Source organism: Nilaparvata lugens, chromosome 3 (assembly GCF_014356525.2).
Source record: "Nilaparvata lugens isolate BPH chromosome 3, ASM1435652v1, whole genome shotgun sequence".
Lineage (NCBI taxonomy): Eukaryota > Metazoa > Arthropoda > Insecta > Hemiptera > Delphacidae > Nilaparvata > Nilaparvata lugens.
In genome coordinates, this window is record NC_052506.1 from 28,737,622 (window position 1) to 28,753,757 (window position 16,136).

General features: G+C 34.1%; 1 protein-coding gene across 1 annotated transcript; it reads left to right on the forward strand.

Annotated features, from left to right (window-relative positions):
- The first annotated feature begins 312 nt into the window (after window positions 1-312).
- LOC111055254 (F-box/SPRY domain-containing protein 1) lies at window positions 313-13,085 on the forward strand. The gene is made up of 3 exons (XM_022342422.2): window positions 313-918; window positions 8,165-8,255; window positions 10,325-13,085. The coding sequence occupies exons 1-3, from the start codon at window positions 349-351 to the stop codon at window positions 10,417-10,419; spliced, it is 756 nt and encodes a 251-aa protein (XP_022198114.1). The 5' UTR covers window positions 313-348; the 3' UTR covers window positions 10,420-13,085.
- The last annotated feature ends 3,051 nt before the right edge of the window (window positions 13,086-16,136 follow it).

Here is a 16,136-nt window from a genome sequence, read left to right on the forward strand (position 1 = left end):
AAACTTTTCAGGGCTGCTAGAAATCCACTTCACTTTCTCAAGTTGAGCAGACTTTATCAGAAATGAAATTAAACTTACAATTCGAATTGCTTACAACAAAGTAATTTTATCTTACTGTAAGCTTGTATTACCCGTATTTCTTTTATGAGCAATTCAATTCTTTCTAATGGACTACTTTTATTTTATCTGTCTTTTTCAGTGATTGCTCTACTCTTCTACTCTGTGCACGGAATCGACCCGTTTTTTGGTTGAAATGGGAACAACACTGAAACGGAACAAGAAACATAAGTTTTGATTGGCTGAAGCGTTCCCTAGTTTGAACAAGTGGTAAACCGGCAAAATGGTAGAATGGCTGCGACATTGACTGATAATGTTTTAGAAGTTATATTTTCATATTTAGATTTGCATGATCTTAGGAATTGTTCACTTGTGTGTAAACGGTGGTATGTGTTTCTGATTGATGAAAATAATGATGTGTGGCGGTTACATTGTATAAGAAAACTGGCTGAAGAAGCGTTGAAATCAGACTTGCTCTCATCTGTACCAACCTATAAAGCAAAACTCAAAGCATTTTATCATGCTTGGAATCCAAACGATTGTTCCAGGAATGTGTATATTAAACCTAATGGTTTTACTCTCCACAGAAATCCTGTAGCTCAAAGTACTGACGCCTCCAGAGGCAAAATAGGGTTTAGACATGGACGACATGCTTGGGAGGTGATATGGGAGGGACCTTTAGGAACTGTGGCAGTGATAGGGATATCTACAAAAGAAGCGCTACTCCAGTGTCATGGATATGTTGCCTTATTAGGATCTGATGATCAAAGTTGGGGCTGGAATCTAGTTGACAATCACCTTTTACATAATGGGGACTCAAGAGGAAACTATCCGTTGTTGAACAATGCACCCAAGTACCAGGTAATAATTGGAATCTGAATGGTTATCTTTATTGTAAGTTTATTTTCTAGTAATCTCATACAATTAGTTTTCCTGCTTTCAATTATTATAATTTTATCTTACTATGCAAGATCAATAGAATTTAAATATATTGTTTAGTCTGAACAGATTAAGTATTGATAATCTATTAGCCTTACTTCCTTCCTAAATCATATGATAGCTCTGTAGTTTTTGAGGCAAAATCAAGCTAGTTTAGGTAAGTATAGAATTGTTAATAAAAAAATTATACTCCAAATTAGGCTGAAATATCAACGTTAGGTACAATGTGTTTGTTAGCTATATTAATCAAACCTAACCTAAAAAAATGCTTTCATGGATATTTAGTACCGTATTGGATATGGCGTTGGATATTGGATATATGGCGTTGACTAAAGTCTAGATCCAGTGTCAACCTGTTATAAAAGTTTTGGTTGGGATCGATTTAGTATGTTATTTTGATCACAAAAATTAAACGACGGCCACTTATCAGAAATTTAGTTTTACTAACCTTACTTTGTTCAAGACTTTTCACACACCTCTGGACCTAGAATTACGCCGGCTAGGGATAAGGTTGAGTTATGTTTACCTAGTATTGCAAAGGTAAATGGTGGGTTAAGAGGTTAGGTTTTTGGTATGGGATTGCAATATGTTGGAAGGGGTTGGTGTCCAGGTTAAAGTATATTTATGAATGTTTCAAATGTGAAAGGTTAGGTTCTTTCTTTTAAATGGCAATAATATGCTGGAAGGGGTTATGGATCAGATCAGTACATTTATAACTGTAAGTACTGTATCGGCCTATCAATAGTTAAAAAAAACATGGCTGACACGGTATAGGCTCAATGCATGCAAAATTGTGCTACGTTGAAATTTGTTTATTTAAAAAACAATAGTGACCGCCGTTTTATTTTTGTGATTTTGTTAACGGTGTATAACGGTACAGAACCTAGATTTTCGCCGAACTATTTAGGCCCATGATTACGGTTTATTTTACACTTTCATAATGACCTAAAGCTGTAGTCCTATTGTCGAAATACTCGTACATCGTACCATCATTTTATTGTATTTCAACCATAATTTGAACATCATTAGTCTCAAATATAAACCAACTGAGAGAAAATGTTCAAATTTGGTGTAGAATTTCAGCAAGGGTCTAGAAATTTTGTCTAGAGAGGACTTCAGAATTAAGTCAAAGATACGTCCAAGATAGGTGGTATAACAGCGTTTTCCATGCGTTCCACAGTGTTTTTTTAGAGGGCTCCTATCTCGTTTTTCAACGAATTTTTCCACATTTTTCAAGCAAATTCATAATTCAATTTCAATTTATTAATGTCAACAAAAAATTAATATACAATTCATACTTACAAACATAAAATACAAATTCTTTATAAAATAATGAATATTTACATAAAATATCATATTCTAAATAATATTGTTGCATCCCTCTTTAAGCAAAGCTTGTGATGAGGGATGGTGTATCTCTAGAATGTTGGATAGCATAAGATACTAATATACATCGTGATATTAATAACATAATTAGATTTTATAATTTTACATTACAATATCAAGAAAAAAAGAAAATTCCATTCTCTTATGCTATTTTCATACAAATGTTGCTCTTGTAATCAGTATAGGCCTAATTGAGATTCAACTATATGTTCTACATCAAAGATAAAGATCAGCAATATTTAAAAATAAAACAACAAATTCTCTTCTGCTCTGTTATACTAAGTAAGATATGTATTTTAAGAATAGAATTAAGATTTACAGATTTGAGAAATAAATCAAAATTAGTCTTCATTTTGTCTCCCTAATAAGTAGTGTCGAAGATACTGTCTAAAAGTTTTGAAAGTGAAAGAATAATAACAAATTGGTATACATTGGGATGCTCCAGAAACTTCAAGCAACAGACGGTTTAAAAGTCTAGGACCATAATACGCTGCATGAGCACTGGCAGCCGCTGTTCTACAAGGTGGTTCTAGCAAAAATCTCTCAGATTGTCTACGAGTAACATAGCCGCCATGAGGGGCTATAGGGAATCTATTGGGCCACGAATAGACAAAACTAGCTAGGTCAAGATCATACAAGTGCTCAATACTGAGAACATTAAATTCTTTATAGAGAAAATTTGTTGGATATCTAACCGGGTTTTTCAAGCATATTTTAATAATTTTCTTATACAATACTATAAGAGGCTTAAGAACATTAACACCACAACCACCCCAGCCAATTATACCATATCGCACAACTGACTGCACAAGCGCAAAGAAAACCATTTTAATTTGCTCAACTGTAAAAATATTTCTCAGTTGAACAAACTTATACAGCGTCTTCCTCAACCTAGAACATAAATATGAAATATGGTCTCTCCATTTCAAATGCTTATCAATGATTATTCCCAAGTATTTGGTGCTGTTCTTAAATATTATTATAGGACATAGACAACTATTATCATCGCATCCAGTTTCATGAAAAGCCAAACTCCCCTGGTTATCTGGCTGACCTGCTGAGGTCAAAGAAAATGACACTGCAGTAGTTTTTTCTATATTTAAACGATTTAAGTTGAAATCTAACCAGTTTTTTATAACTTTCAAACCCTCATTAGCTCCACAAAAAACATCCTCCCATTTTGATGCACAGAAAATAGCAACAGTGTCGTCAGCAAAAGAAAACAAAGAACAGCTCTCAAGCTCTATCTTGAGTAAGTCATTAATGTAAATCAAAAATAATATTGGACCCAGAACTGTTCCCTGTGGCACACCCATCGTAATTTCTAATTCTGAGCTCATTATACCATCAACACCAACCACCTGTGATCTACAACTGAGATAGCTTTTGAAGAAACCCAAAGCAACACCTCTAATTCCAATACTTTCTAAATAAAATATTGTGGTCCACTGTATCAAAAGCCTTCTGGTGATCTAAAAACACAGCTATACATTTCTCTTCCCTGTCCAGTGTTTCAATAATTCTCTTAGTAACATTATATACAGCATCAGAAGTACTTACACCCTTACGAAAGCCAAATTGGCAATTAGATAAAATTTCATATTTTTCCAAGAATTCGACCAAACGAGTCTTAACACATTTCTCAATTACCTTTGACAAACATGAAAGCAAAGAAATTGGGCGATAGTTCCCTGGATCACTTTTGTTACCATTCTTATGCAAAGGAATAACAGTGGCCTTTTTCAACTCGTCGGGGAAAACACCATTCAAAAAGCATAAATTTATTAAATGAGCCAGAGGAACTGAAATTATGCGAGAATTTGAACTCAGACATTTAGAAAAAATTCCATCAAATCCTGGTGCTACCCCTTTCTTCAAGTTTTTAATACACATATCAATTTCCTCTGCTATGACAGGAAAAAAGAAAAACGAATTACAAAACAATCTATTAGTTTTTTCCCTAAAAATCTTGTCCTTTACCTTGGTAATTTTTTCAGAAATTCTTCTACCAACACTCACAAAATGTTCATTAAGCTCCTCTGCTATTTCATTTACTTGATAAGATCTCAAAATGCGATTATCCAATTAGATATTGAGTTAGATATGGATGCTTTTCAAGTTCTCCACATCATTCCTGTTTCAAATTTGAAATAACTATTAGACTGAATTACAATAATTATTATAATTTCTAACCAAGCCTCTAATTGAGAAATAACTGAATGTTTATTAATTCAGATAAAAATGAGCATTTTGCAATCATGCGCTACATAATATAAATCAAAGAAAATTGGTGATTGAATCGAGTCTGAAAGTCTTTTTTGACTTTTCTACGGAAGAGAGCAAGCTCAAATAAAAAAGGCATGCAAGGAAAGCAATCCCATTATTCATGGATGATATAGCTGGGGATCCAGGGGTTGGAGCCCCCTGGCTAGACGGATAAGGCCGGAAAGTTTTTTTTTATTAAAATGAAAACATCGCGAAAATGTGTTTTACTTGAATATTATTTCTCTTAGATTTATGAGACGTAATGAGTAGGTAAGACTTTTATATCAAAATAATGGTGAAAATGTCTCCCTTCTATTGGTGTCTGGAAAATTTCATCCATCCATAGTTATTTTATTGATTTATCAGTGATTATGCTCGTCAATGTCGAGACATTTCGATCAGAAAACATGAAATTCTCAACATTCTAGAAACATTTTTGTTTCAAGAGATGAATAGGTAGTAAAAGCGACAAAGTTGCACAGAAACAATATAAATTATTCTTCCAATTGTAAAAAGTAGTCGAAAGAACGTATTTTTTCCTCTCAGGAGTTTCAAAGTCAAGCAGGGGGGCTGAATGGTGTGCTTTCATTATGATAATGGGACCAACAAAAACACGAAACAGAACACTGTGTGAGAATATGCTTGGTGCTCCAATAAGATGAACAGAGAATACATAGATTGGAGTTTCTTGGAAGATCCATTTTTCGATACAAAGCCGTGCGTTCACTAATCGACACTTAGACTAGGGCCACACGAGCGATCACGCACACATAGTGCGACCGTTGCAACTTACTTTTTGCGGCCGTCGCCAATGACACCACACGAGCATTGAGTGTGGTGCGTCAACGTCAGTTGGCTTTAAGCAATGCAACCAGACGAAGCAATAACTTTTGCATGTCTCGACGTGCGTTGTAGCATTTCTGCGCAGTTCAAAAATCACCGTCTGTTACGACTTCCGTTACTTGGTCCGCACGTACCTCGTGTGTTGTCACCAATTCACTTCTATGTAGTGATGTAAAATTCCCGGGAATTTAAGATCGGGAAATATTCCCAGTGAATTAAACAGAAATATTCCCAAACATCATAAATTCCCGGGAATTTATGGGAACTTGAGGAAATTTATGATTTCTTTTATGAAAATGGCAGAAAAAGACGTTTTTTGTTACTCAAGCTCTCAATCACCTGTTATACAAAAGATTTATGTAAGAAATATAAGGATGAATAACTTATAAATTGCAGTGAGTTCAAAGAAAACAGTAATTTGAAGTTTATATAGACTGATCATAGACTGAAAGGAAAAATGAGCACTTAATAAATCATAAAATTGCACCACTATTATCATGCTACTTTCTTGTCTTACAAGTTGAATAAGATTTTTTCTTACAAATAAATGCCTGTAAATCAGGTAAATAAAGTCTCACAAAGTCTCACAACCAATGAGCTCACAACCTTTCAAGAGTCATTAAGGCTCACTTAACTTGTAATAAGATACTAGTCCAGGCAACGAATGCTCAAAAAGATATAGACAGAAAAGTTTGGAACCCAATTTTTGACCTCGCAGTCCTTTTAAGGATAGTGAGGGGGTAAGCATATAGAAATTCCTCACTCCTACCACACTCAACACTAAAGCTGCTATAAAAATTGATGGAAAGCATAAAATGATGAAGTAATACATCAAATCGAAGAGAATGGAATGCTCTACAACTCACTGTATTTTAAATACTCGTATAGTCCAGTCAATGGAAGATTATAGAGGGAAAATTTTGGAACACAATTTTTGACCCCGTAGCTTTTCTTTTAAGGATAGTAAGGGAGTAATCATATTAAAAGTCCTCACTCCTACCCCATGTGTAAAAAAAATACATTTTTTCGATGCATTGCTGTTGATTAATAAGCCCTGAAAGTGAAAAAAGTTGGAAGAATAACTGTCTTTTCAAAGATTTTACACTTTTGAAAGTGAATATCTCAAAAACTAAAGAAGATATCACAAAACTCTACTGTACAAAACTTGTAGGAATTTTATCTAGCTTCATTTTTACTCCGTTAGCCATGTCGCTGAAATGCATTTTCTCCCAGTTACATGCGTGTCAGCCAGAAATGAAAAATGCAACTTTTAAACTACCCTCATCTCTTAAGCTCAAGGAGTAGGGATGAGAACTTTTGATATGTTCACCTTCTAACTAGTTCAAACAAAGCTGCGAAGTCAAATATTGTGTTCCAAACAATCCCTCCAAATTTCCCTGACAATTGATCTATTGTTGTTAAACTGAAGATTTCACACTCAACACTATAACTGCTGCAACAATCGTAGGGAGATGCGTAAAATAATGAGACCATAGATGAACTTGAAGAGAATATGATGCTCTATGAGCCCATAATTAGCTCGGATTTTTTCAATGAATCGTTAAAAAGTTATAAGGCCAAAAAGATAAAAAAATCGGAGCCGAAAGGGGTTTTCTTCAAAATGTGATACTATGGGAGATATGGAAAAATGTTGGAATTGAAACTTGTAGGATAATTTGTGAGCTTTAATATTATGATTGTGTTCGACAAAAATTTCCGAAATGCGCATATTGTTCGAGATAATTGCAAAAAACAAAATATGGCACTTTCAAACCACCTCCACCACCTTAGCACAGGGGATATGAGTGAGGACATTTGATATGTTTACCCCCTTACTACCCTTAAAAGAGCTACAGGGTCAATAATTGTGTTCCAAAATTTTCCCTCTATAATCTTCCATTGACTGGACTATACAAGTATTTAAAAGACAGTGAGTGAGTGAGCAAAAACAGGCTCAAAGAATGATGATTTACTGATTATATCAATGTAAAATGTGCCTGAGCTTGATCAATATCAAATAGAATGATGATTTATTGATTATATTGATGTAAAATATGAGTGGGATTGATCAATTTCAATCATTTTTAGATCAATTTTATAAATTCCCCTAAGTTCCCTCAAATTTCCAAAATTTCTTTGCCTTGGAAATATTGCCAAATCATAAGTTCCTTCCCTCTGGGAATATTCCCGATCCACATCACTACTTATATGTATTTCTACAACGGACGTCAAAAAGTAATTTGCAACGGACGCACTTTGTGCGCTCATGTGGCCCTAGCCTCCGCATAGGTTTCGGAATTTTAATAAAGTCGAAAATGGTTGCCTGTTGTACAATTTCAATTTCGTTGTGTACTGCCTCAGTACTTCGGAGACAATATCTGAGAGTCTCATTGTTTATTAATTTGTTTTGTTTTTCTTATCAATGAGTTTTAGTTGGCTACAAATGGAATATATTTTTATATAATGAGCAAGGTAATAACCACATTTTTGAATCTGAGAGCTGAATTTATTTTTCTGGGTTTGACAAAAGATAAGGCTAATCATAAGTCACATAAAATTTATCCTCCTAGACTTTGACAAGTATTATTTTAGTAATTGGTCCAGTACTAGGCTATTATTATAATAATATTGCTCTTTTAAGAAGAAATATATGCAATTTTTCTCTCATTTTCAGGTTGGAGAAAGAATCCGTGTGATTTTAGACTGTGATGACAATACCTTATCATTTGAGAAGAATTATGAGTTTCTAGGAGTAGCTTTCAGAGGTAAATATTTCATGTTTGTTAATAACTTAACTTACTTGTTACTTGTATTCTCCAAGCCTTCAGTCTGTTGATCGGGGAGTGTTGAAGGTAGGCTTAGGCACCAGCACGTAATCTGCCACTGAATTGTAGGTTTACCGATAGGTAACACTTTGGACCTTTGAGCAAAAATTTCCTTTCTTTGATAGATTCCAATTCTTTGTGGAGCATATTGATTAAGCTGTGGACCCCATTTAGCATTAGTGTTGAGAAAGATCTATATTTTGTTATTCTGACTTTAATGTTACAGATATGTTGGTCGTATTCAATTACTTTTTACTTCAGTCAAAATTATCACTTTAATTACCGTAAGTAGTTGCATATCACCGTGAGGATATTGTTTTAGAGAGATTTTCTTGCAGTATTTAGGACGTTCTGCCTAAATATGGTGCAAATTTCCCTCTTGGAATAGCAAATTCTTTCCATATTAGACGGCTGTTGATCAATTTTAAAACATTTTGTTATGAATCTAAGTACTCCATTCTATTCTGATCGCAGAAAACACCACCTTCATCACTTGGAATTTTAAAACTTCTAATTACTTATCGAGATGATCACGGCCTGATTAAAATTGTTCTGAACCTTGCATTGTTACTTTTTCAGTACAGTATTATATTAATCAGGCTACAAATAAAATATCTCATATTATTACAAATTAATTGCCTAAGTATTTCTGTTGGAAGGAGATTACTGAACTTTGCAATTGGACTTCAGTTCTTCGTCTAGTCGCACTTGCAGTTTGTCTGAATGTAGTTACTCACGTAACAATTGATTTCCGGTCCGGGACAGTAGCCAAAGGGGCTGAATTAAAGCGATTTCAAAATGCGCGCTGGGTTGTGATCACAGAACATCCGTTCGAAAAATAAGGGCCGGTTTCCGAGCTCGGGATTGAGTTAAGTTCTAGACTTTAAACAGCTGGAGTGAGAAAATTGGCTTTCCGAAACGGGGCGTAGTCGTAGTCATTGTCATTGTCACGCTTGAATTAAATTTCGAAAAACTAGAACGTTGAACACAAAATAAAATAAAGGAAAAATAGTGTAAAGTTTAAGCTATTTTGGATTATTTAGGATTGTTCAATTTCATCAAGGAATAACGTTTCCAATTATAGAAATGAGAAAATAAAAACTGCGACTACGCCCCGTTTTCGAAAGCCATTTTTCGACTCCAGTGCTGTTTAAAGTCTAGAACTTAGCTAAATCCCGAGCTCGGAAACCGGCCCTGAGTCTCAACGGCAAATGCCCGCTTCTCATTGTTCCAATGCATGATGGCGACTGAACATGTCGGGGAGAAAACTTTATATTCTGACCCCTCTAATGAGGCAAATTTTGCTCTTCTACTACATCAGCTGACTGGATGACATTCACTTTAAAAAAGGAAGTTTTGCTGCCGCACCCGGTAGAAATATCTAGACATTCAATTTCTAGATAAGGCTGTCTTGCACCCATTGGGTTTCTGGATGTAAGAACAGAATTTTGTGTAATTTTTATAGTTCTATCAATATGAAAAAATCCAAATTAATTTTTATGTACAATGATAAACTTTATGAATTCTATCGAAGCTGTTATGTTATAGGTGAATGTTGTGACAACTTCGGGTTTATAGAAATATTATTTCCTAGTATTGATTGATTGATTCTTTATCACAAATGACAATGTATTGCCACGTCTTGCAAGACCCATTGCATAGTAGCTGATAACTGCATCAGCTATGTACTTACTATGTACTCGGTCTCTAGAACTTGGAAAAAGGCAATCTCGCTATTCTATTCTATAATATGGTACTGAACCAATAAATTATGTTATTGTCTTGAATTTTAAATAATTATTATGCAGTAGACTTTTTTCTTATCCATTAGATTCAGCATAAGAATATACTTGTATTGAACGAAAAGCAGAGTCGAGTAGGTAAATTATTAAGATTGAAATTTTGTTCAAATATACATGAAAAGTACAGAAAAGAAATCATGAGCATACTTATCTATATTGAACTCAAATTATTATTTGAGTAATAATTTAAAACTTTGTTTTTTTAAGGATTACCGGATAAACGGCTGTACCCTGCTGTCTCAGCAGTCTATGGAAATACAGAAGTGTCGATGGTTTACCTTGGGCCTCCTTTAGATGGCTAACATCAAATACTTCTAGTCAAAAATTGTGGGTGTTCATCACAAAACAGTTCGGTCAAGCTTCCCAGCTCGTGTGTGAGTGAGGTGTCTTTAATTAGATTTGTCATTAAGCAGATTTATCGTGTCCATTCACTCGAAAAGTTTTAATAAGTTAATTTTTGCAAGTACAGTAATATTCTGTATTCCAAACTACAACATTTATTCCATCAACTTTAAAACCAATATCTGGATCATTCCTTTACAAAAATCATCAATCATATCATCTAATTGATTTTACAATAAGTTTTGAATGGTGCATACTATAAAGGGGTTTCCTTTCCAATGACTTCAATTATGTAGTGTTGGGGTAACCCATTGTTGAACATGATAATTGTAAATAATACAATGTATAAAAAACATAATTATTGTAAATATTGAAATTTTATAACATAACTTACATTCTAATAATATATTTTTATAGTGTAAATAAGTATTTCTGTAGATAGAATTGTACATTTTTCTTTATTATGAGCCACTTGAAAATTGAGTAATCACTTCCAAATGTATCTGTAGACAATGTATCTGTCAGGTACGGTACTTAAATATACGCGTATTTATTCAGATTGAATTGTTTACATTTTAAATACATGTATTACATTGACCATTGATAAACCAAATTTTATTGTAAGTTTATTTAAGTTAAAATAAAGTTATCTTGTTCTAGTCTTTTTCAAGTTTGTTATGAACCGTATTCGGTTGTTATCAGCTCTAAACTATTTATCAAGACTGATAGCAAAATATTATTAAATGCAAAATAGTGTAAAACTAGTTGATTATTATACCTAGTATGAAGTGTGTGAATCCCCACTTATAGAAAAGGCTAATTAGCTGAAAGCACTTGCAATTTAAGTATAATTATTTATTTAGATCTAGAGCGAACTCAGTCCTTGGATTTTATTCTTTGTAAGATCTAAATCGACTAAGAACATCATTTTTCATCAATGAATTGGTAATTCTATCAATGATGTTAGCTCTTTACACCCAATATTCTTCCTACCATTTATAGAGAATAATTTCAGTTTATTACGAACCGTATTCCACCATGCTGTGTCGGTATGTCATTATATAATTATTATTATTTTAGTTGGAATGGTCGGCAGTAAAATGAAGCTGATTCAATAAATGACTGGTCCTTGCATGCAAGGAGAATAGAAAATATGGAAATGTACACTAACGTTTCAATTGTCTCCACGCATTAAATTTGGCTAAAGTAAGATGGCTGTCAATCACTATAATTCGACCTATTATTATTCTATAATTAAGCTCTATTTTGTCGGCCAAGTCTGCTATTACTGCGGTAGTTTCAAATTCAGTCCTTAGTCTATATTATTTATTGATAGGATTTCCATCGATTTCTATCAATACCTGCATACCATAAGATGTCTTAAGTTGCATTAATTAATCTCAATCACAATAGTCGAGCTGATTTGATGAATGTTGACTTCCTACTGTCAAACTTTAGGCACACATTCTATACTCCATTCTATACTCCTTAGGTCTTGGTTATTCTTTAAGAAGAAATTCTTTTTCACTTGTATTCGCGACTATTGATGTATTGAATTATTATTTCCATTACAAAGTGTTGAGTAAATTTTCAATAAGCCAATTTTATGAAATATGGGACTTCAATATGGCATTTGTGCAATTAATTATACTGTCGCAGAAGTTATTTCAAAAAATAAAACTGGCAAGAACTCATATAAACTTCGATAAGCTCCATTTTCTTGAAAACAAACAATCGCCCATAAACGTTTTAATTTTACTGTCTAGTTTCCAGTCCAGCAATCTTTTTCTTCATATTTTCTTCCTCATTTTCTTATTGAACATACCATCTCTTCTGCGTTCTACCATCTACCCTTCCTCCTTCTAGCTTCTAGCTTATTTACCTTCTAGCTTATTACTTTTTCTGGTAAACATTACACAATGATCTCCTCCAAGCAATCATCTATCTTATTGATTTCAGAATAAATAGAACAATCTTCCTTTCCGCTATTCGAAATATTCTGCAATTTTTTTTAGCGATTTTCTACATTTCATATCATTGTTTCAATAATAAATGGTAAAATATGCTCGGTTTTGTGCTTATATTTTTTAAATGAGTCATTTTCACAGCTAATTCTAACGAATGTATCTGAGATATTCTGCTACAATATTAATATGTTCAATAACTATTCATATTTGAGGTGCACGCCTTGATTTTCATGGAGATGTGTTCAGTTCAATCCTTCCGCCTTTATTTGCAATGATGACCTAAAATGGCTTTGTGTGTGGATCATGTGAAAGTATTATATTGGCTCAACGTCGCCCTCAACAAAGTCTATCTGCATCAACCCAATATAGTTTTGAAAAATCTCAAAATCTCACTGCACAGCATGGAAGCTCTTGTTAAACTCTGCTAGTAATAATGTATTAAACAATTTCAGTTCTATGAGAAGAGAACCTTGTAAATGTCATGCATTGAAACATTTTTGTTATTGATTTGTTTGTAAAGTGTGTGAGAAGCTTTTGTGAAACTAATAATTGCTTGAAAACCTATTCAAAAAAGAAAATGAATAGTTTTATTTATCATTGAAAAGTCTTTCTTGAAATGTTGTGTATTTGGAAATAAATTGATCTCATTAGGTCTGAAATCACTTCCTTTTTTATTCTAGTTTTAATATTTTCCTATTTGAGTCGTCGTGTCGTTCTACTTTGTTATATTCTTTTGAACACTCCTAGAATATTCAACTGTGAGAAAGAGAGTCGTACAAAGAAGATTAATATCTCCTTTTAAAATTAACTGCATAACTTTTGTAAGTAAGAATATTATTGATTTCAAATTTATATGGTCATGATGTCACACAATTACTGTAGGTGTCCAATGTATTAGCTTTTGAAGCTTATGAGGGATTTCAATTAGTTAAGATGTTTCAAGTGAAAACAATAATTACAAATTTCTTAAGAAAATCCACACAAAAGAGGCGAAGGAAGCTAAATGTAAGAAAACAGCTGAAATATAGTAATAGGAGAGCAGCTCAAAAAGATACATATACTATTGTCCTTAGAATAATTGATAAACATGGGAATTATATGAATAATAGTGTAAACATTTCTAACTTTTTCAATGAATATTATCAACAGGTAGCAAATAATCTCCAAAAGACGCTAAACACTAATATTTCAATTACTGTAACCACTGAGCCAGTTGAAAAGGCATTCAAGTTTCATCCAGTATCAAAAGATGAGTTGTCAAAAATAATCAACAATTTAAATAACAAAACAATAGGATTGGATGGGGTCTAAGTAAAATTCTAAAAGAATGTAAATATCTATTAATGGTCCTAATCCATCTCATTAATAAAATTCATTAGAACATGGTATTTTCCCTCATGATATGAAAGGAGGGAAGATTTTTACCAATTTTCAAGAATGGAGATTCTGAAAGTAGAAAATTATAGGCTCATTAGCATTTTAAATGTGATAAGTAAACTATTTGAGAGAGTAGTTTTGAATAGGTTACTGTTGTTGCACCTGGCAGAAATTAATTTTAATGTGATGAACAGCATGGGTTCCAGAATGGAAAATCAACGAAAACTGCAATAGAGTATCATTTGTTGAAAGACTAATAGATATTATTGAGTCAAGTGATAAGGCTGCTGCATTATTTCTCGACTAGCGCGCTTCGCGCTCGGCAGGCTGCTTCGCCCCCTGCACCCACGGTGACGTAGGTTAGCAGCCTCCGCTCTTCGCGCTCCGGCTGAGAGACGGGCTTCGCCCGCCCCAGTCTTTTAACCTAGCGCCGCAGTGCAGGATGGTTTCTCACAGCTTGGCGTTGTTGTCATTTGAGATGGGTGTCTGGCTTGGAAGTGTTTCGACCGCATTGCAGGATGACTGTTAACGGTTGCCGGAAGATCAACAGCTGGATTTTTTCCGTTATTTTTCGTGATAGAGAAATTCTGATTGCAGATTCGTTCTCAGCGACCCCAAGTTTAGCCTAAAGGCTCAGAATGTCAACAATGTTTTTAAATAATTAAAAATCATCATGAAAAGTCATTAATATGGTAGTAAACCACGTTTCTGGGAACTTTTTACTGGTGACTGGAGTTATTATTGACACACAAAAATCAAAATAATCGTGAGAAAGAAAACTGCTGATGAACGCGAATAAGACCGCCACTCCATTGTTCTATTGTCTCGGCTGCTTGGCTGAGCCTGGCTGGAGGGATCAAATAACCGACTGGTTTGATCTTTCGTCTGTCCGCTAGGCGGAACTACGCCGACCATTGCTGGGTGGAAGATGTTACTGCGGCCGCTCGCATTCCCACCAACGCTGCTATTATTTGCTGTCTCAGCGCCTAGTCCGATTCAGCCAAGCAACCAGCCTGCACTGCGGAGCTAGGTTTACGACTGTACAGGAGTGGGTAGCAGCCTTCGCGCTCAGGCTGGAAGGCGGGCTTAGCCCGCCCAATCGACTTTTATGATGGCTGGGTAGCAGCAGAGACAAGCAATAAACTTATGCTTATCCTTTCTCTATGGTAGCAGCCTCCGCGCTCCGGCTGGGTGGCGCCCATTCACCTTTTACGATTGTACAGAAGTCAGTAGCATACAGTGAATAGCAGCCTACAGGGTTTTAGAGACTCATGGTGCCTTGGCTGGCTTCGGCGTTCCCCCCTTACTCAGGATTAGAACGTCATAAAGTGATGTGCGATATCTGTTATCAATTTCTAGGTTAGGTTGGCAGTAGGTTGTGAGATGAAAACTAGTTAGAGAGAGATTGCAAGATTGAGTGCTTTATTTATACAGATTACTTACTTGTTTATACACTTGAAATATATGAAAGCTTACAATACAGCAAAGTTCTAGATGAATTTACATATTATTAACTACTAAAAAAATAATTATTGAACTGTACATTTCATATGAAAAAATAAATTCAGAATTACTATTAGATGATTTTGCATCTACAGGAACAAAGCTCTATATGTAAAAAGTATTGAACATATCAATGTCCATTCTTTGGCAAGAATACTCAGAATATCCTTCCCAGTAACTCTACCAAAAATAGAGAGAGATATTGTTAGTAGATATCAATATTGAATAAAAAAAGCTATACTTACATTACTCTACTATACAGGTGTTTACGAACTCCCAACCAATACTCTAGGGCGTTGTTCCTGGGTGAAAAACATATCTTAATACAGTATCATATTTAAATTGCCCGGAAGTCTTTTGTTACACAGCGGCCATTTTGTTTTTTTCACTTATTATTCTTTTCCAAATAATGGTCAAACATATGAAATTGAAACTTGGCACAATTATTTATAACAACTAGACAAAGCTACAAAAAAATTATGATAATTTTTATATTCATAAAACAAAATGGCGGCCATTCAAAATTTTGTTTCTTAAATAACTCAGAAACCGTTGCTTTTACAAAAAAATCACAAGAATAAATTTATAAATAAATAAATTCAATTACATATTGATCGATTGGTACCTGTTGTTTTCAAGATTGTACCAATATTAATGGAGATATGGCAGCCTTATAGTGATAGATGACCACTGAAACTTTGTTGTAGTGCAAACCAAGGCATGCTAATAGAGTCGCCTCAATGATGCAACAATTTCTATTTGCATTGCATGTTAATAGTAAGCGATTTTAGGTCATTTCATACAATAAAATAACATTACATAACCCTCTA